Source organism: Phyllobates terribilis, unplaced genomic scaffold (genome assembly GCF_046119375.1).
Source record: "Phyllobates terribilis strain yellow unplaced genomic scaffold, ASM4611937v1 Scaffold_2__4_contigs__length_985480577, whole genome shotgun sequence".
NCBI lineage: Eukaryota > Metazoa > Chordata > Amphibia > Anura > Dendrobatidae > Phyllobates > Phyllobates terribilis.
In genome coordinates, this window is record NW_027362762.1 from 636,450,321 (window position 1) to 636,472,670 (window position 22,350).

The following is a 22,350-nucleotide window of genomic DNA, read 5'->3' on the forward strand; positions in this document are numbered from 1 at the left end:
TTTAGGCTGCACCAGTCTCAGTCATGATCATGTGAGAACTGAATGCCCAGAGGAGCGCACACCGCAATGATGACACTGAATGGCATGGATGAGAAGAAGTATTGTACAGTGGGTATGGAAAGTATTCAGACCCCTTTAAATTTTTCACTGTTTCATTGCAGCCATTTGGTAAATTCTAAAAAGTTCATTTTTTTTCTCATTAAAGTACACTCTGCACCCCATATTGACTGAAAAAAACAGAAATGTAGAAATGTTTGCAAATTTATTAAAAAAGAAAAACTGATATCACATGGTCATAAGTATTCAGACCATTTGCTCAGACACTCCATGCTGTCCATTTCCTTGTGATCCTCCTTGAGATGGTTCTACTCCTTCATTGGAGTCCAGCTGTGTTTAACTAAACTGATAGGACTTGATTTGGAAAGGCACACACCTGTCTGTATAAGACCTCACAGCTCACAGTGCATGTCAGACCAAATGAGAATCATGAGCTCAAAGGAACTGCCCAAGGAGCTCAGAGACAGAATTGTGGCAAGGCACAGGTCTGACCAAGGTTACAAAATAATTTCTGCATTACTCAAGGTTCCTAAGAGCACAGTGGCCTCCATAATCCTTAAATGGAAGAAGTTTGGGACCTCCAAAAGTCTTCCTAGACCTGGCCGTCCAGCCAAACTGAGCAATCGTGAGAGAAGAGCCTTGGTGAGAGAGTTAAAGAAGAACCCCAATATCACTGTGGCTGAGTTCCAGAGATGCAGTAGCCAGATGGGAGAAAGTTCCACAAAGTCAACTATCACTGCAGCCCTCCACCAGTCGGGCCTTTATGGCAGAATGGCCCGACGGAAGCCTCTTCTCAGTGCAAGACATATAAAAGCCCGCATAGAGTTTGCTCAAAAACACATGAAGGAATCCCAGACTATGAGAAATAAAATTCTCTGGTCTGATGAGACGAAGATAGAACTTTTTGGTGATAATTCTAAGCTTTATGTGTGGAGAAAACCAGGCACTGTTCATCACCTGCCCAATACAATCCCAACAGTGAAACATGGTGGTGGCAGCAGCATCATACTATGGGGGGTGTTTTACAGCTGCAGGGACACAATGACTGGTTGCAATTGAAGGAAACATGAATGCGGCCAAGTACAGAGATATCCTGGATGAAACCCTCTTCCAGAGTGCTCTGGACCTCAGACTTGGCCGAAGGTTCACCTTCCAACAAGATAATGACCCTAAGCACACAGCTATAATGACAAAGGAGTGGTTTCAGAACAACTCTGTCACCATTCTTGACTGGCCATGCCAGAGCCGTGACCAAACCCAATTGAGCATCTCTGGAGAGACCTGAAAATGGCTGTCCACCAACGTTCACCATCCAACCTGATGGAACTGGAGAGGATCTGCAAGGAAGAATGGCAGAGGATCCCCAAATCCTGGTGTGAAAAATTTGTTGCATCATTCCCAAGACGACTCATGGCTGTACTAGCTCAAAAGGGTGCTTCTACTCAATACTGAGCAAAGGGGCTGAATACTTATGACCATGTGATATTTCAGTTTTTCTTTTTTAATAAATTTGCAAAAATTTCTACATTTCTGTTTTTTTTTCAGTCAAGATGGGGTGCAGAGTGTACTTTAATGGGAAAAAAATGAACCTTTTAGAATTTACCAAATGGCTGCAATGAAACAAAGAGTGAAACATTTAAAGGGGTCTGCATACTTTCCATTCCCACTGTACATCATGAGCTTCGCTGTGTGCAGTATGAGAACACTATTGAGCTGCACGTTGAATGATACATGTGAGGAATAAAACAAAAGATGTATTGATTATAACGCTGTAAAAGATCAGTTATGTGAACAATGGTTAAATACTATAATGTGTAAATAGCAATATATCCCTAATTGAGCATTACGCAAGATACCGTAAAAAATAGTGTAGTACAAAATTAGTGATGATAGAATACTGCAAATAGTATCCGAACATCATACTGTGCAGAATCAAGAAAAAGTGTATCACACTCCATGAAATCACTGTGAAGAAGTCAATGTGAATAAAAACAAAAGATATGGCACATAATTTATAAGAGGAAAGCTGTGCATAAAAAGGAAACCGTGCATGAACAAGTGAGAAAATTACACCCAAAATGATCTCCCTTATGTACTGTATAAGAGGGAGAAAGGTGACATGAAACAAAGATAGCACATGTACTGTTACGTGAGAGACCAAATATACCAATATCCAAATATCAATAGACACATAGTGTGGGATAATGTAACACTACTTGCATCAAAAGTTACCAATTAAAGCTCTCGTTACTTTTAAGAAATAAGGAAGAATCACAGTCAATCAGTTCTCCCCCGCCATCCTAACAACGAGAGCAAAGTGGATTGCCAGACCAGTTAACCATATAGTCCATTCAGTTTTTCACTCAGGGGAGGGCTTGGTGTTACCCCTTCTCCGTAACTCACCATCACACAATTTATTCATTTATTTTGTATATTTTTATGTCCATCATTCTGTGCTGATCCTTTTGTCAACGTTATTCAGTTACAGAGCTCTAAATCCCCTTCATAAGCTAAGAATTAAAATGGTCGTCCACTTCTTTTATAGTTTTAGTTATGTAGAACTCACTAAAGCTCCACTAATGTCCTTGGTTTGGTTGGCGGTCCAGAGAGCGCCTCTTCTGGCCTGCACTTAACACAAAGGAAGTGGCCTGTTCGCCAGTCACTGGATGCGGTGAGTCTCCACCGCTCTGAAGGGGTTTAGACGAGCAGTCATTGCTGCACGTGACGGGGGCTGCAGGGAATTGGTGTGCGGATTGTATCTTGCTGTTTTATGGGGTTTTTGCGTTTCCATTCTGATAATTTTTTTCAAAACCAACACTGGAAGGAGGGAGCTGATTGCACACATTGTATTATTGTCCACATATGAGTATAGGCAATTTTATGTCCCATTTTTGTGTTCTCTTTAACCCTTCGCCTTCAGTTCCATTTGTATTTTATCATCCTCTTCTTCCAAGAGCCTTAACTGTTATATTTTTCCCATCAACATAGTCATGTGAAAGCTTGTTTTTGTGGGACAAGTTGTAATTTTGAGTGTCACGTTCATTTTACTATACAGTGTACTGAAAAATGGGGAACATTTAAAAAAAAAAAAAAAAAAAATTGTAATTCTAACATAGTTTTTTTGTTTTTATTTACGGCATTCATTGCATGGTAGAATTGACCTGCAGCAGGTCAGCACAACTCCAGCAATTCCACAGATTTCTGTATTTATTTTATATAAAGGGACTCTGTGAGCAGCTGCAACCCACCCACCCCCTGACTGGCAGCTCAGTCACTGGTGGGGCAGGGTTATACATATATGCTGGTCTGGCATGCGCACAATGTTAATCTAGTGCTGATAAAATACTGATTGTATTTAAACTACAGCCTAATGAGTGACAGACCCCTGGAATCATGCTCTTGTGCCCTATATTATGCTGCTGTTACGCTACGTATGGCGAGAACCCAACGCGTAACGACGGGAAAATGGGAAGGAGCCCTATAACTTGGGAAAGGGAGAGTGGAGATCTCTAAACAGATCCAACAACAAACCCTGACTCCCCTAAATAGGTTCTGACAAAAGAGAGGATATAGTGAAAGGCAGCACTCACCAAATATTTAGTAAAACAGTCCTTTATTTCTCAACAATGGGACTCCATAGTGATCGGCAGAGTTACAAGCGTAGCACACGGGGGAGAATTGCAGAGGACTACGGCCGTTTCGCAACCTTCCAGTGCTTCTACTTCTCCCCCGTGTGCTAACCCTGTAACTCTGCTGAACGCTATGAAGTCCCATTGTTGAGAAATAAAGGACTGTTTTACTAAAGATTCGGTGAGTGCTACTTTACAATATATCCTTTTTTTTTGTGGTTACATAGATTTGGCTGTTTGCACCACCATAAGAATCATAGAGCATAAAAACACTGATGTGTGATGTATGGCGTGGTGCCGGAATGATTTTCTCCTGCAAAGACTTAAATAGGTTCTGCACCTATCGCCGAGCAGGAAACCTGGCCTTTGCTGACCCTAAGACTAGGCCCTACGTAGGGAGCGGGAGGGGTGAGCACTAGTCAGCCCCACTACAAACTAAAGTACACACAGGGGAAACAAATGGGAATATACTTAGATCCAAGATGACCCAGGAGAAAGCACCGCAACAATCCATAAGTGAACTCCAAGGTAATGCTAGTCAACTACTAGAATCCCAGGCCTGAATAGGTATACACGCTATCACCAGCAACTCTCTGAGGATCTGAGTGTATTTAAGGAAACCACAAGTGCTGATTAACAGCAGGAAGGTGAGGATACCTCAGGGTCCTAAAGGGAAAGGTATAATCCCCAAGCAAGGTGAGGATCACTGCTGGGTCCTAAACAGAGAGGAAACTTAAAAAAAAGGGAAACCCTGTAATGCATAGTAGCTACAGTATATATAAAAATTTTACACACCACTGTTAAAATACTCATCAACACTACCAGGGACACTGAATCCCTGTACAAGAGGGCACATGTGCTAAAATCATTAAAAATTTGAAACTTTATTATTATTACATATATAAAAAATGAAAGTTAAAGAACAAGCAAAGGTATCCCAAAAAGTAGCAGACAGATATCCCAGGTCTTCAAATAGAGCTTTGCACTTTCATATGTAAAAATCAAATGCCACATTAAGAAATGGATTAAAGTAGAACTTTGTACATCAATAAATAAAGTGCAAGTGCCATTGTGATTACCAAAATTCAATATATTTGTCCAAAACCATTATTCAGTGTGGAAACTTGAAGGTATGGGTCTGTGAGGAGTGCATATTCAGAATAGTCACGTTAGTACTTAAAATTTTGAAATGAGAAGCCTGTTTATATCTGGGCTACTACCCTGACGACGCCGTTTGCCTGAGCTTTTTCCAAGGGGTGTTTTTCTTCAGAAGTACGAACTGGGCACAATGTACGAGCGCCACAATGTATGGGCACTACAATGCCCGGACACTACAACATACTGGGCACTGCAATGTGCTGGGCACTACAATGGCAGATTCGCATTTTCACTCTGCAAGGTCCACTACTGCTTGTTTCTGGAAAGCACCCATTCAGTCAAAATCATCACTACACCCGTAGCTGAATTCTCAGAGGGGTGTAATTTCCAAATTGGGGTCACTTGAGGGGGGATTCTGCTCTTCTACCATTTAGGGGCTCCGTATATGAAGTCTGCATACTATTCAACGAAAATTTGAGTCAAATAGCGCTCCTTCCCTTCCAAGTCTCACCATGTGGCCAAACAGTACTGTACAGCCACATATGAGGTATTGCCACATTTACAAGAAATTGTGTAACAAATTTTGGTCATTTTTACCTATTTACCCTTATGAAAATGTAAAATATTGGGGTTAAAACAACATAGTGGTAAAAATGCATTTTTGTTTTCTTCACCGCTCAGTGGTCTAAAATTTTGTGAAACATGTGTGTTGTCAATATGATCACTGCACCACTAGATGATTTCATTAAGAAGTATAGATTGTAAAACTTATCACTTATCGGGGGGGCCTTCTGTCCTGACACCTCAGAGGCTTTGCCAATGTGACATGGCACCGGCAAACCGTTCCAGGCAAATCTGCACTCTGATATGGCACTCCTTCCCTTCTTAGCTTTGTCTTACTGTGTCTAAAAAGTAGTTTTTAACCACATATGGGGTATCTGTGTACTCAGAAGACATTGTGTAACAATTTTTGTGATCCATTTTCTCCTAATATCCTTTCTGAAAATTAAAAAATATCATACATTTTAGTGGAAAAAATGAAACTTTTCATTTTCACAGCCTGATGTTATACACTGCTCAAAAAAATAAAGGGAACACGCAAATAACACATCCTAGATCTGAATGAATGAAATATTCTCATTGAATACTTTGTTCTGTACAAAGTTGAATGTGCTGACAACAAAATCACACAACAATCATCAATGGAAATCAAATTTATTAACCAATGGAGGCCTGGATTTGGAGTCGCCCCCAAAATTAAAGTGGAAAAACACACTACAGGCTGATCCAACTTTGATGTAATGTCCTTAAAACAAGTCAAAATGAGGCTCAGTATTGTGTGTGGCCTCGTGACGTTGGTGGATGGAGCAAGACATGATGTCCCAGATGTGCTCAATCGGATTTAGGTTTTGGGAACGGGCGGGCCAGTCCATAACTTCAATGCTTTCATCTTGCAGGAACTGCTGACACACTCCAGCCACATGAGGTCTGGCATTGTCCTGCATTAAGAGGAACCCAGGGCCAACCGCACCAGGATATAGTCTCACAAGGGGTCTGAGGATCTCATCTTGGTACCTAATGGCAGTCAGGCTACCTCTGGCAAGCACATGGAGGGCTGTGCGGCCCTCCAAAGAAATGCCACCCCTCACCATTACTGACCCACTGCCAAACCGGTCATGCTGATGGATGTTGCAGGCAGCAGATCGCTCTCCACGGTGTCTCCAGACTCTGTCACGTCTGTCACATGTGCTCAGTGGGAACCTGCTTTCATCTGTGAAGAGCACAGGGCGCCAGTGGTGACTCTGCCAATCCTGGTGCTCTGTGGCAAATTCCAAGCGTCCTGCATGGTGTTGGGCTGTGAGCACAACCCCCATCTGTGGACGTCGGGCCCTCATACCACCCTCATGGAGTTGGTTTCTAACTGTTTGTGCAGACACATGCACATTTGTGGCCTGCTGGAGGTCATTTTGCAGGGCTCTGGCAGTGCTCCTCCTGTTCCTTCTTGCACAAAGGCGGAAGTAGCGGTCCTGCTGCTGGGTTGTTCCCCTCCAAGTCTCCTGATGTACTGGCCTGTCTCCTGGTAGCGCCTCCAGCCTCTGGACACAATACTGACAGACAAAGCAAACCTTCTTGCCACAGCTCGCATTGATGTGCCATCCTGGATGAGCTGCACTACCTGAGCAACTTCTGTGGGTTGTAGAGTCCGTCTCATGCTACCACGAGTGTGAAAGCACAACCAACATTCAAAAGTGACCAAAACATCAGCCAGAAAGCATTAGTACTGAGATGTGGTCTGTGGTCCCCACCTGCAGAACCACTCCTTTATTGAGGGTGTCTTGATAATTGCCAATAATTTCCATCTATTGTCTATTCCATTTGCACAACAGCATGTGAAATTGATTGTTAATCAGTGTTGCTTCCTAAGTGGACAGTTTGATTTCCCAGAAGTTTGATGTACTTGGAGTTATATTCTGTTGTTTAAGTGTTCCCTTTATTTTTTTGAGCAGTGTATAATTATGTGGGTTTGAAATTCTCTCTACACCCCTATAGGAATTCTTCAAGGGGTGTAGTTTCCAAAATGGGGTCACCTGTAGGGGTTTCTGCTGTTTTGGACCCCTGGCAGCTCTCCAAATGCGTCATGGTGCCCGCAACCTATTCCAGACAATTTTGCACTCCAAAAATCAAATGGTGCGCTTTCCTTTCCAAGCCCTGTCGTGTGCCCAAACAAGAGTTTCTGACCACTTTATGGGGTATCCCTGTACTAAGTTGAAAATGCACAACAAATTGTATGATCCAATGTTTTAAAATTCCATGAAGCCCTTGGGGGTTGTAGATGCTCACTACACCTCTAGATAAATTCCTTGAGGACTGTAGTTCCAAGATTGAGTCATTTGTGTGTGTGTGGGGGGGGATTCACTGTTTAGCCTCATCAGGGGCTCTGCAAATGCAACATGGCGTCTGCTATCTATTCCAGCCAAATTTGCACTCCAAAAGTGAAATGGTGCTCCTTCCCTTCAAAATCCTTCCGTGCGCCCAAACAGTAGTTTCCACCACATATGGAGTATTGGTGTACTCAGGAGAAATTGGGCAACAAATTATATGGTCCATTTCTCCTGTTATCTTTGTGAAAATAAAAAGTTTGGGGGTAAGCAACATTTTTTGTTGCAAAATACAAAATTTAAATTTTTTCCTTCCACATTAATTCCGGTGATGCATGTAATGGGTTAAGGGCACTTTTGAGTGGTGCAGTTTTTAAAATGGTTTCACTTTAAGGTATTTTCTGCCATATAGCCCCTCTGTCACTTGAAATGTGCTGTGGTCCCTAAAAAAAAAAAAAATTATAGGTTTTGTAAAATTTGTTGGAAAAATTAAAAATAGCTGATAACTTTTAACCCTCCTTACTTCCGAACAAAAAACATGATGCTAATGTAAAAAAGACGTGGTAAATGTTATTTATTAACTGTTTTGTTTGGTATAACTATATGCTTTAAGGGCACACAATTCAAAGTTTGAAAATTGTGAAATTTTCAAAAAAACTTTTGGTAAAATTTTTCGATATTTTCATAAATAAATGTAAATCATATCGACCAAAATTTACCACTAATATGAAGTACAACATGTCACGAAAAAACTGTTTCAAAAGCACTGGGATATGTTGAAGCGTTCCAGAATTTAAGTGCATCTTTAAGTGCATGGTGGCTCAGTGGTTAGCACTGCAACCTTCCAGCGCTGAGGTCCTGGATTCAAATCCCACCAAGGACAACATCTGCAAGGAGTTTGTATGTTCTCCCTGTGTTTTCTTGGACTTCCTCTGGGTTCTCCGGTTTCCTCCCACACTCCAAAGATATAGTGATAGGGAATGTAGATTGTCATCCCCAATGGGGACAGCACCCATAATGTCTGTAAATTGTCTTGAATTGTAAAGCGTTGCAGAATATGTTGGCGCTGTGTAAATAAAACGATTATTATTATAAGTGCAGTGTCACGACACAGCTGTTGGGTGACCATGGATCAGGGGCCCCTACCCTGACCCTAACACTAGGGGGCGCCCTAGCTCGCCCTATTCCATGGGATACCTCTGAAGGTGAAGATGCCGTGGCCTCCGCCATAAGGGTATGTGCCCACAATGCAGAAATGAAGCAGAAAATTTCTGCAGCGTTTCTGCATGTTCTTGGCAGTCAAAAACGCTTGCGGATTTTACATGCGGATTTGACTTGCGTTTTTCAAGTGCATTGGAACCTCAAATCCGCATGCAGAAACGCACAAATAATGGACATGCTGCGGATTTTTCCGCAAGGAAAATCTGCTGCGGAAAATTCCGCAGCACAGGCACAGAACATGCAGATTTTCATTTGGGATCATGGGGCACGGATTGCCAAGCGTTTACACTGCGGAAATTCCACAGCAAAAACGCTTGAAAAACTTTTATAGTGGGCACGCAGCCTAACACCTGAGGTAGCCCTCCACCCGGGGAAGAGGGGCGCTACTATACACCACAGTACACCCACCCGACAAATGGGGCAACACAGACGGGGGTAAACAGAAAACTCCAGGCACACAAAATATTCTCACACATATAAGAGAGGCAAGCACCGAGGTGTAAAGGAAGGGGGAATAAACCAAAACCGGAGGAGGATAAGGAATAACCACGCCTACAAACCACGCGACAGTCACAAGTTATTCCTTCAATACTCCTTGACATAGATCTCCTCCCTATCCTCCGCCATGTAGCAAAAGCTAGCACTGACAAGGATTTAGAATCAGAGCCTGGTATGTAAAGGGAAAAGGAGTGGCTAACTGAGATTAGCTGTGAGCACAGGGAAATGCGACATGGCCGCCTAACCCCTGTTCTGCCAAAAGAAGCTAGCACAATTAAAATGAAGGAGAAGTGCTTCTTCTCAAAGCCGAAGTAGGAGCCATCTGCCGCTGAGGTCTTCTGGATCCAAACTGTTGCGGTAACCCCATGACATGCAGCTCTTCTAATGCATGTAATCAATGAGTCTTATTCTATGTTCACATGTTGCGTTTTTTTATGCAAATTAAAAGCTGCTTTTTACAGTACCAGCAAAAGCTATGCGATTTCAGAAATCTCATGCACTCGCTTGTTTGGTTTTTTTAAATTTTTTTACAGAATTGGAAAACTGCTGCTTTTTTTAAAACTCCAGCATGTCAATCTTTGTTTTTGCAGCATTTTTTCACCCATAGAAAGCAATGATTAAATGCAAAAAAATGCAGCAAAAAAAAAACCTGTTGCGATCAGTTTTTGCAGCATTTTTAGTTTAGAAAAGCATGTACAGCAGAATGTGAAATCCATTTATTTTTTTGACTTTGCCAGGATGTTAGTGGTAGTAAAAGCAAACCATGCCTGACCATCTCAATGCCCAATCAATGTGTAAAACTAAACATGGCCTGACTATTGTGTGAAATTGAACAATACCTGCCAACTCCATGGCCCTGACCAATGTGAGAAAATAAACCGTGCCAGACCACCTCAGTGCACTGCCATTGTGTTAGGTAAACTATGCCTGACCAATTCAAACCCCCCTACACTGGTTTTACATTTGCAGTTGTGTATTTTTTCATGAACTCGTCTGAACTTTTTTGTTCAAAACAGTCACTATTTTTTCAGACATAAAAAACTTTCCACTAAATAATTTAATCAAATTGCCCTTTTTTTCCAAAAGTGTTTTATGATTTCACATATGTCTTGCATTGGTGGCCTAACACCTTGTATTGTTCATGCTCCTGTGGAGGAAGTAAAGCTGAACTTTAGAACCCTGAAAAACGCAGCAGGAAAAGCAGCAAAAAGCCATCAAAACCGGCTTTTTGACTGCAGCTTTTTTACTGTCAAGAGATTCGATTTTGTCTGCAGAAAAAAGCAACATGTGAACATAACCTTACACTAGGAATCTGTTAAATGTCAGTGATTATTTACTAAATATTCTTTTTTTGATCACTTTTTCAGTCTGGAGCAATCATGACAATCCTCGCCGTGGTGTGTACAAAAATGCCTGAAGCCAAGCTTGCCATCATCTTCCTACCTATGTTTACATTTACAGCAGGAAACGTATGTATAAATGATCTCCTCGGTTGGCTAATAGCCACAGGTACATGTTCTGCTGCCATAGAATTTCTCTAGGAGACACAGCACTTAGGATATGTTCACAGGCCACACGTTTGTATTGATTGTTTCTTTGGTTATCGTCATGGACTTCTGAAAACCGCATTAAGGTACACGGGACAGTGAGGTTTGGGGAAGAGATCTGCCTCGTGGGGCCATACCGTAGGGATGTGTTTTCCAACATGTGGTTCTCCAGCTGTTGCAAAATTATTACCCTTACCATGTCTTTATAGCCCCGGAACATATTGATAGTTGTAGTCTCGCAACACATGGAGAGCCAAATGTTGGGGAACACTCCTGTATTGTTTCAAATATAAAATGGATCCAATGCAAGTAAGGTTTTTTTTTTTCTTGGATGTAATTTTTTATTGATTTTCAAACCGTTTAAACAAAGAAAAATATGGTGGGCGCGATATAATAATTCATGAAGTCACACTATAGGCCGGAGTGGGCAATTTTCCCAAGGTACCACATGCCGAATCAATTGTCCAAACTTAATTCTACTTATTATTTTTTATTAATATTTTATATCAATTTTATCCCTTCATATTGAGTAGAGTTAATTGTGCTGACTTGCTGCTACTGCTAATACATGTAAAAATAGAGATAAAACCTATTCTAAAAAGTATTCTTACCAGTAGCAGCTAATCAAAACCATATAACTTAAGGCCCCGTCACACTTAGCGACGCTGCAACGATCCCGACAATGATACGACCTGTCAGGGATCGTTGCTGCGTCGCTATGTGGTCGCTGGTGAGCTGTCAAACAGGCAGGCTCACCAACGATCAGGGGAGCAGCGACATCGTGGAAAGAATCTTTCCACGATGACCTGCTCCTGGTTACCAGCCTGCTGAAGCAGGAGCAGGCTGGTAACTATGGTAAACATCGGGTTACTAGGGGCACACGCGAACCTAGTAACCCGCTGTTTATCATGGTTACCACTCTGCTACAGTGAGCAGGAGGTTACCGCTCACTTTAGCAGGCTCGTAACCATGATAAACAGCGGGTTACTAAGTGCGCGTGTGCCCCTAGTAACCCGATGTTTACCATAGTTACCAGCCTGATCGCTGCTCCCGCTGGTCACACACAGCGATGTGTGCTGACCAGCGGGAGAGCAACGACCAAAAAATGGTCCAGGACACTTTGCAGCGATCAGCGACCTCACAGCAGGAGCCTGATCGCTGCAAAGTGTCACACATAGCGACATCGCTGGTGAGGTCGCTGTTGCGTCACCAAAACCGTGACACAGCAGCGATCTCGCTAGCGATCTCGCTATGTGAGACGGGGGCTTTACTGCTGTTTATAAATCATACTGCTCCTGTTATTTAGCCTTAAGTATATTTAATGAGTCTAGCTGTACCTTGTACACTACCCTAAACGCAATCTAATGTCACCACAGCCCCCACACAAAGTATGAAATCCCCCATCACGGCTCCATACACACGATATGATGCCTCCAGTCCACAATTCCCCCATACAGTATGATGATCCCCATAATCCCCCACACAGTATGGTGTCCCCACACACAGTATGATAGCCCTCCCACCTCCCCACACAATGATGATGATCCCTCATAATCCCCCACACAGTATGATGTCCCCACACACAGTATGATAGCCCTTCCACCTCACCCACACAATGATGATGATCCCTCATAATCCACCACACAGTATGATGGCCCCCACACACAGTATGATGTCCTCGTGATTGCGCTCGGTGAGCAGAGACTCAGTCACACAAGCTGAGTGATGGAAAATGGAGTAGGCTTCCTGTACCATCATTAGCAGGGGGCAGCCGCGTGGTGTGTGCCGGGTAGGAACAGCCAAAGAGCTGAAGTAGCTGCAGTTTGCTCAGGTCTGCTTTAGGGCATATCAACAGTTTCCTTTAAAACATATAAGAAAGAAAAACCTTAAGAATAAGAACACTGCAAACCTAACCATGACATAGCCATGGTCCAAGATTAAAGAGAATCTGTCACCAAATTTTGGCCACCTAATCTGAGAGCAGCATAATATAGAGACAGAGACCCTGATTCCAGCCATGTGTCACTTACTGGGCAGCTTGCTGTAATTTTGAAAAAAATCACTGTTTTATCAGTAAGAGATTAGGACTAGAGGACTAATAAGCATCGATATAATTCCCCAGAGTGTGTAACATGGCAGCAAGAACAAATCCGGGAGCACCACCTGGTAATCCGAAGCCAAAAACACTGGTCCCTAAAATAGTGCCTCAAGTCCAGCAGGGTGGGCAAGACAACACAATACCACGTGGCCGATGATCCCCAATCTCTAATAGTCCAGGTAGTGACACCATGATCCAGCCTCAGCAGCAGATCCTAGTCCTCTGAAGACACAGCGCTAACAACATTCCCCATACATGGTTCTTTACTTTCTATCTTCTTCATGGGATTGGCCCCCTGATTGGGTATAGATACTGACACCCACTCCCCTTAACCATCAGGCCAGTCTGTAAGGTGTATGAGGGAGGCCCCCTGCAGAGAGGAACAAAGACACATATGCCCCCACCACTGATGGGTAGCTTTCTGCCTATGCACAGTCCATATGTAAGGCTGTCAATAAGTGTTGTAGCCAGGGTTATACAGGACTTCACATTCAGAGAACCGCTAGATCTATAGCAGAGAAAACATTGATTTTATCAAAACTACAGCATGCAACTCAGTAAGTGACACATCTCTGGAATCTGTGTATTCCCTTACATCCTACTGCTCTCAAATTGGGTAGCAAAATCCTTGTGGCAATTTTTTTTAAAAGTTTTAAAGTAGTGAGCTATTTTTCACCAGGTTTTGTAACTGGTCATAGGACATAGTTGAGAACATGGGAGAGGACAATATAAGAGAAAATATAAGGGAAAGAAAGGAAAAAGACAAGGTGTATGTGGGTTTAGTACAAGCCATACCTGTCTATTTTAAGCATTAAAAATGTAGGCCTAGGCACCTCTGAGGCCAGTAAAACAAAGTATTATCTTGTGTTACAACAGGCATCAAACTGATAAGTGCTTCAAGCCTTTGAATCATTACATAAAACTGCCCTGTTCTGTATGCCTCCTTTAGTTATGGAGGAAACGCAGAAGGCAAAATACAGGACTGTGAGGAAGCTGGCAGCCACACTAGTCTTGGTTTGTGGGCAGAAGTAGTATGGAAGGGTGCCAGGTGGCAGAGCGAGTACCCATGACTAAGAGCAGGGATCATGTGGAGGCACTACTGAATATGAAACCCTGTGTTGTGACACGTCTGCCAAAGGGCCCAAGTGTCTGCACAGTGTAGTGGGTGACCACAAATGGGATTCCTAAGCCGTGTCTTCTCGTACCCATGCAAAGATGAAAGCTACGGTGAATAAACTACAGGTCTCAGTTGTTAGATTGCCTGGGAGGTATGCGTTCCCAACAAGCGGGTTACATCGCCATGTCTTCACTACTGTCATTTCCAGAGGTTTTCGGCTCGCCAACATTCCCACATCTCTAAATGGCTGATGCTTAGCTATGCTGTTATAAATTTTACCATAACTAGCCAGGATTGTCATTAACTAATAGAACAGGCTTCACCATCATAGAGAGCAGTACTGCAGCTGCATAAGTGCTGTGGGTTGTGCTTTCCACAAGCAGAAACTGATAGATAGGTGACTCTTAATCCTTTTAAAAGGGATGTTCTGGTTTCTGAAAATCCTTATTTATTTTTAATAAAACAAACTTCACTCTACTCACCCTCCCCAGGTCCAGCGCTGAGTCTCCACCGCTGCTCCTGGTGTCTGTTATTTCTGCAGCACTGATATCATGGCGACAGCACTGCGGAGCCGCTGAGCTGACTTATAGGCTGCAGTGCTATTGACATGACATCGCCACTGCAGACAGTGACAGACACCATGATCAGCGTCGGATGCTCATTGATGGACCTGGGGAATGTGTGTAAATTGCAGTTTGTTTATTTCTTTTCAACCAACCTGCAGCCGGGGGGACAGGGATTTTCCACTACCATTAAACCCCCTTTAAATACAGCTTTAATATTGAGAAAATCTCACTTGATCTGATCACAGGTACAACATAAGCGCTGTATGAAGTTATTTTATGGCTGAGTATTCGTTGTCATTACTTTATTAGATTGATTCGGCTTTCCACCGCAGCACAGGCCATGTGATTGGCACTAGAAAGCACAATCAGAAGCTCAGTCCATACATGGCAGAATTGTTACAGCGTATACAGTGCAAAACGTGTACGGGACAAAAATCTGTCCAGAAAGCAAAGCATGCCATAGATTTTTATATCTACAGTATGCCTATTATGTTGCAAAAATGCTATACAATTTCACAACTTATCTTATGTTTTGTAAGGTTGTGACGTAAAATAGGCCTTTTTCTAAAACCCTAGCTGTTCTGAAATATAAAAATAAATAACTAATCTCAAAATTAAAATTGCAACTCTGAAAAGGAAAAGTTGTGGAGTTATGGAAGTCACAGGATGAATGCACATGTTAGTGACGTGCTAATGATGATGACATTTTCAAAACCTCTCAATATATTTAGTAACACGTATTAGTGCCACGCGCATAAATACATGCACTTACTATCAATGAGATTATTAAGGGTTGACTGAGGAATGTTCTGCCACAATAAATACACCTGGGCACGCAAATCATCAAGGCCCGCTACCAGCAGCTCCCTTTCCAAAGACCGAGCACTGATATCTCCGATGTGCTCGATAGGAAATAGAGTCCAGAAACGTGTGCCAGGAGGGCTGTTCACAGTAGCTGCTGGGACACTTTGGGGAAATGGCTGTATGACTGGTTCCACGATTGATCTATTCTGTACTGCAAGTGACATTAGTTTCACATACCAAGTCTAAGGCCTCAAACAGGGTCAACACAAAACCATCAGGTTATGAGCCAAACTTCCAGCTACAGTTGTTATATTGACCTTATGCCAACCCTCTCCAAGGCTGTCATGGTGCAGAGCAAGATGGCAATGGAAACATGAATGGAGGTCTATCCTCTTCAGCAATGAGTCCCGCTTTTGTCTTCCGTGCAATGATAGCCAAAGATTGCTCTGGTGTGTGTAACACCATGAAGAGCCCTTCACATAAGGGGAATTCACAATTGTCCTACTCCCAGTATTTTGTGGGGACCCCTATTGCCTTCAGTCCAGGTACCCTAACAACTCGGTGTTGGATTGATTTGGCCATGGAGCCAGTGGTGCATCCATTTCCCCAGTGTCCCAGGTGCCGTTTTTCAGCACAACACCACCAGGCCACATGTTGCTTGTGCTGCCAGCATTCTCTATACTGAATACATTTCTTACCCATTTTTCCAACATCTGCATATCATTAACATCTCTATCGATCCTGTGATTTCCATAATTCCATTCCTTCTTGGTGTTGTAGTTTGAGTTGAAGAGTGTATATAAATTGTAACCATTGTGCTTCTGTTATTTAGCTAATGCGCATGACTTAAATGTATTTATTCACACAATAAGTGCATTGTCTTTGCCTGATACAATATTTCTTGATTATTTTGCATAGGCTCTCAAGTTTATCCTTGCTTTGGATTCCATGGGTTTGATACTGGGCTGGAAGTTTTTCGATCATGCAGCTCATCTTGGAGGAGCCCTTTTTGGAATGTAAGTTTTCTGATCTATTTGGAATATAATTATATTTTTTGCACTTCAAGGTATTTTGCTCTGTTTATACCGGCAGTGTCAGGCTTCAGGGGTTTTACTGACAAGGAAAGCATAGCCTCCAAAGCTATTCTTGCCACAAAAAGAAGGAAACCCTTGAGGTACCACTGGAAACAGATACCATTGTGAATAGAGTCTAAATCAGATGCTAATGTGCCAAATGCCAAAATCAGGCCCAGAAATAAACACCATAATCCTGATCGTTCCAGTATAAATAGAGTCTTGTTTTTTTTCACATACTTATGATTTGTAATATGCAAATGAGCTATACATTTTAAAGAGTGAGGCTGTGTGCCCACGATGCGTTTAAGCGTTTACACAGATGCAATTTCACTGCAGAAATGCTTAAAAAACGCTTGGTAGAAGGTCTTCCATGTTCCCCAATGATGATCTGCATGTGCTGTGCACATGCTGCGGAAATTTCCGCTGCGGATTATTATTACAGAAAAAAGCGCAGCACTGCCAACTATTTTGCGTAATCGCGGCGATTTCGCCGCCATTGACTTGCATTGGACCGCATGATATCCGCATCACTGCAACTGTACATGCAGATACCAGGCGGTTCAATGTGTACCCGGGTTTGGAGAAGAGGAGACTCTCCTCCGGACCCGGGTACCATAGTACCTGTAAAAAAGAATAAAATAAAAAATATACATTATACTTACATTCTGATGGCCCCCGCTCTCCATAGCGATCCGTCCTGGCTTGCCGGCAGCTCGCGATGGTCTGAAAAGGACCTGCCATGACTTCATTTAATCATGTGACGGGTCACGTGACCGCTGACGTCGGCGGTCGCGTGACCCTTAACATGACTAAATGACGTCATGCCAGGTCCTTTTAGTCCACCGTGAGCTGCCGGCAAGCCAAGACAGATTGGATCAGGACACCGGGGGCCATCAGAAGGTAAGTATATTATTTATTTTTTACCATTCTCTCGGGTCACACTATATAAATCCATGCCATTTGCATGGATTTATATAGTGTGGCAAGTTGACGAGCACTTTCCAAGTGATGCTAAAATCGTTTGGAAAAGGGCTTGCCAACCCTCATGCGGAAATGCCAGTGAAGAACAATTCACATCCGCATGTCCCTGGCAGGAAAAACGCATGCACAATCCGCATGCGTTTTTTTCTGCCAGGGAGATGCAGAAACGCTCAGGAAAAAATCCTTAGCATTTCTGCATTGTGGGCACATTGCCTTATTCTCAATATGTGTTTTTATCAGCTCACTCCTGCACAGCCTTTCATTTCCTTGTTGCTGAGGTTGGCCACCACTCCTAAAGTGACAGTTCAGTAGCTTTGTCCTACTATTGAGCTTAATCCTACTACTGTGTTTGTTCTGAAGGTCTACACTGTTATCAATTTATTTGCATAGTCAGATAACATGACCTTTGGCAGGACTCAAGTGAGCAATGAATACTGCAAAGTGCTGCTAATGGGGGTAGAGTGGGGTCACTTGTGATTTTAAAGGACCGGTAACTGGTTAGGAGCTGAGAGGTAGGGGGAGGCAGGTGATCAGTTAACTATTGTAGAGAAAGTATGGGGCTGGGTAACAGGTGGCTAGAATCTCAGGAGTAAACTCTTCAGCCTAGAATAATACTGGCCAGGTTCTGGTGATTAATGATCTTGGCAACAAGCTGTTGTAAACTCTGTAAGATAAAATCGCTCACAGCAGGAGAATGTTGCTATCTATTAAATTAACATAAAACTTGGACTAATAGCATCTTGTTTTTTTACATTATCTCCACTGCAGCTGGTATGCCTTGTATGGCCATGAGCTTATCTGGAAAAAGAGGGAACCCTTAGTGAAGATTTGGCATCAGTTTCGGAGTAACCCCCCAAGGAGTGGAGGATCTTGACATCAGAGCAACAGTGGCAGAAAGACTTTATTACTAAATTAATTTGGACACTCTTATATGTGCATACATTTTGATTATTGCCTAGAAAATGTTTGACCCATTTTCTTGAGAAATCTGGTTCAAAGTCTGAAAAATTAAATATAAGACCTATATTTTTTGGAGATAAAGCACATTTTTGGAAGAATAATACATTTTTTATGTGCCATAAAATGCAACATTTTTAAATCCCATTTGGAAATTTCATTTAGGTTTGAGCATGAGATTAGAAAAGAGTGTGGCATTTTCTTGTGGAACCGCACAAGGTGGTGTCTGGTTTTTCGGCTTAGACTCATTCATTAGGGCCTTATTTACACATTCATGATTCTAGAAGAATTTAAAACTGAAGAAATACACAGCGCTGCACATAGAGTGGATATAAAAACTCTACACACCCATGTAAAAAATTACCACAAGAAGAGTCAATGCAGAACATTTCCCACCTTTATTGTCACCTAAATCTGTACCAATCCTTAAAGAGACAAACAAGTCATTTTGAGGGGGGAAAATAATCAAAAAATAAACTAAAATAGTGTGGTTGAATAAGTGGGAACACTCCCTTATAATTGGCTATTTCTGAACACAACAACATTCCCTATCACATTTAAAGGGAATCTGTCAGCAGGGTGTCACCACAAACTATTTATATGCACATGTAGCTCTTTCATAGACAAGTCCAGCAATACCTTGATATGGCCAGTCTGTTCCTCTGTAACTGACAAATCAGCGTTTGAATTGATATAAAAATGGATTTGATATGCAAATGAGGCTTCAACAAAGTGTAAGTTTAAAGTTGTGCACATTTTTGCAACCACATAATTATAGTTCTTTATTTTTTTTTATTACTCTTTAGTCCACAAAGTAGAAGAAACCACAGCAATTCAAGTAAATTTCAACAGTCTGATGTGTTTTGGGCCCCAAACAGATGATTGTCAGGGTAGCTAAGGATCAGGCTTGTCTGATTTTGGACTGCCGATCCTTTTGTTCTCCCTGAGATAAAGCCACCATCTTTGATGTCTTGCGGCAGCTCTTTTATAGAGCACACCAGTGCTCAGCCGAGTAGGCATCTTTCGGCTGACGGGTGCCTTTTACACCGCCAACATCTGCCTGTAACAACCATTATCACTTCAATTAACCCCATTAACTTTGATCTTTGAATTAAGGCTTCACTTAAAGAGATTGTCAATTAATTCTACATTGATGACCTATCCTTAGAATAAGATCGTCAATGTCTGATCGGTCGAGGTCCAACACCCGGCACCCTCACTGATCAGCTGTTCTTGGTGTCGGCAGCGGCAGTCGCCGCCTGGAAGTACTCACTTGCGAAGCTGCTCAGTCTACTTCTAGTGGCTGCCTCTGGGTTCTGTACATCCACCTCTTATTCAAATCAATAGGAGATGTAGCAGCTCGGCAAGCGAGTACTTCTGGCCACAGACACTGATAACAGCTGATCTCCAGGGGTGCTAGGTGTCGGTCCCCAGCCGATCCGACATTGATGACCTATCCTAAGGATAGGCCATCATTGTAAAAGTAGTGGACAACCTCTTTAAGGAGTGCTGCCCAAATGAATTTCCAAATTCCCAACCCACCCCCACAATGCAAGTGTGGATTGCCAATAGGTTGTTATTTAATGTCATGAACATATTTATACAATGGTGGTGTCCTATTACAGTACCACACTCATATTCAGAAAGCTCTCTAAGGTAGGCCACGGCCCCACTATCAGTATTCGGTTAATATTTTTTCTCAGGAGTGGGAGCCAAAACCTGGTGAGGAACAATCAGAGAAAAGGTATAATAGAAACAAGTCACCAATTCTGCATTTATCACCCACTCCTTGTTTTGGCTCCCACTCCTGTGAAAAAATACTGACCAAATAATGATAGTGGGGCCGTGGCCGTATGTACATGGCTCCATTCCGAATGACACCTGAAAAAGTGCCCAGAAAACACTGAAAAGAATGAACATATGCATTTCTATGTAAAAAAAACGACTTGCTCAAATGTTGACTCTTGTGAGCGTCTTTTACCCACTTCACGTTTCCAAAGATGTCAAGCAGTTAAAAGAAGTGACTTGACCATTCTTCGGATGGCTTCCACTCTAAAGACATACTTTACAATACAAGTTAATGGAAAGGCTAAAAAAAGCTGGGCATCTTTTTGAGCATTTTGCCTGCATCTTGGCTTAGAAACCTTTTATTGTTGAATTAAGTAAAATAACATCCGGAAAAAAGATAGTGCAAAAACGCAAGAAAAATAAAAAACGACGGAGGTTTAGGAAACAAGCAAAAAATAGCTGATGTTTTCTGAAGCACCTAACTCGGCAGGTTCACTCTCCTGAAAATGACGAGCTCACCAAGTTTTTTTGAGGAATTTCTTTGGAGGGAGTCCACTTAAAAAAAAAACTTGAATGGATCTTCCTAAAATTATCATTGTAAAGCCACTTTACTGGTCATATGTTCAATTTTGTGAACTTTTTTTTTTCCTCTTTAGGCTTTAAAAAATGTCTCGTGTGAGAAAACAAAGTGCATGTCATTATTTTGAAATGTCTCTTGATGGATAATGCACTGTCCAATCAAAAGGCTACAAAAATTGCTTCAGGAAAAAATAACTTCCCAAACATTCCAGAAAAATTAAAAACTCCCAAAGGAAGGAGCATTTCCTGAAGCTGTATCCACTAGAGCTGTCGTTTTTAACCTCCTCAAATAAACCTCTGTGTGAACATAGGCCTTATTCAGACGTCTGTAACAGTTTTTCATGTATATGTTTGAGCCACGTTTTTCACAGATATAACACCTACCCATTGTAATATATAGAGCTGTTCAGATCTGTTTTTTTGCAAATAAAAACTCATGGAGACGTATATAATATTAAGTTCCCACAATGAGTTTTTGACGCTGCATATTTTCGCTGATTTTTAGTGTGCGACAGTAGCCAAACATAAAAGACTGATATAAATCTGTTATGCTATAATTGTAATGACCGGAAGAATAAAATAATCTTATCACTTATACCGCACGAGGAACGGCGTAAAAAATAAGTAAAACCAATTGTTCACCTGATGTTGATTTGTTCATTCTGCCTCCCAAAGATTGCAGTATGGCTCGGCCCACATTAATCCTGCGCTGAGCGCTTACACTGGGGTTTCCATATAAATCTCTGAAATATGTGATTCAGACAGAACTCCCAGAGGAAGATTCCCCATAATGAGGGAGATGAAGACCGTGTGGACAATGACAGTGTCTGGCCTGTGATGCAGCACTGTCCGTCTTTTTAAGCGTGTATAAAAGCGGGGTTGGGCTACAGTTTTATGCACATCTGAAAAGAACACCACTGAACAGAGACCAGTCCAGAGTAATTCTGCTACTTCATTATAGTGAATAGATTCCTCAGAGGTTTCATCTGAATCACGTCATTCAGAAATTTTGATCAAAACCTTGATGTAAGTGCTCAGCATAGAGCACAGGGTAGATGTGATCCAAAATGTTATGTAAAATGTAATAAAACTCAACTCAATACGCAAAAAAGCAAGTCCCCACTCAGGTCTGCCATCTGTCAATGGAAATATAGGGTGCTTACATGTTACTGGTAGCACAAAGGCTCTGGAAAAGCGTTATGGCTCCTCGCCTCCCAAAAGAAACTCAGTGAATTCTGCGTTCCCAAATCCAAATGTCCCCTCCCTTCTAAGTCCCGGAGTGTTTAAACCACATTTAGCGTCCACGTTTGGCATTTCAGTAGTGATGAGAGCCCGTTTAATTAACAGATGCATGTCTTCAGAAGAACGAGCTGGACACAATGTACTAGGCACTACAATCTACTGGCACTACAATGGCAGATTTGCAATTTTCACTCGGTAACATCCATTGCTGCT

At 42.1% G+C, this 22,350-nt stretch overlaps 1 protein-coding gene across 1 annotated transcript in view; it reads left to right on the top strand.

Annotated features, from left to right (window-relative positions):
* Positions 1-21,347, top strand: part of PARL (presenilin associated rhomboid like) — an 82,909-nt gene extending 61,562 nt beyond the window's left edge. Inside the window, exons 9-11 of the mRNA XM_073666605.1 lie at positions 10,750-10,851; positions 16,433-16,530; positions 18,340-21,347. Of these exons, the coding sequence (XP_073522706.1) occupies positions 10,750-10,851; positions 16,433-16,530; positions 18,340-18,445 (306 nt within the window). The 3' untranslated portion in view covers positions 18,446-21,347. The remainder of the gene's footprint in view (positions 1-10,749; positions 10,852-16,432; positions 16,531-18,339) is intronic.
* Positions 21,348-22,350: the final 1,003 nt, after the last annotated feature.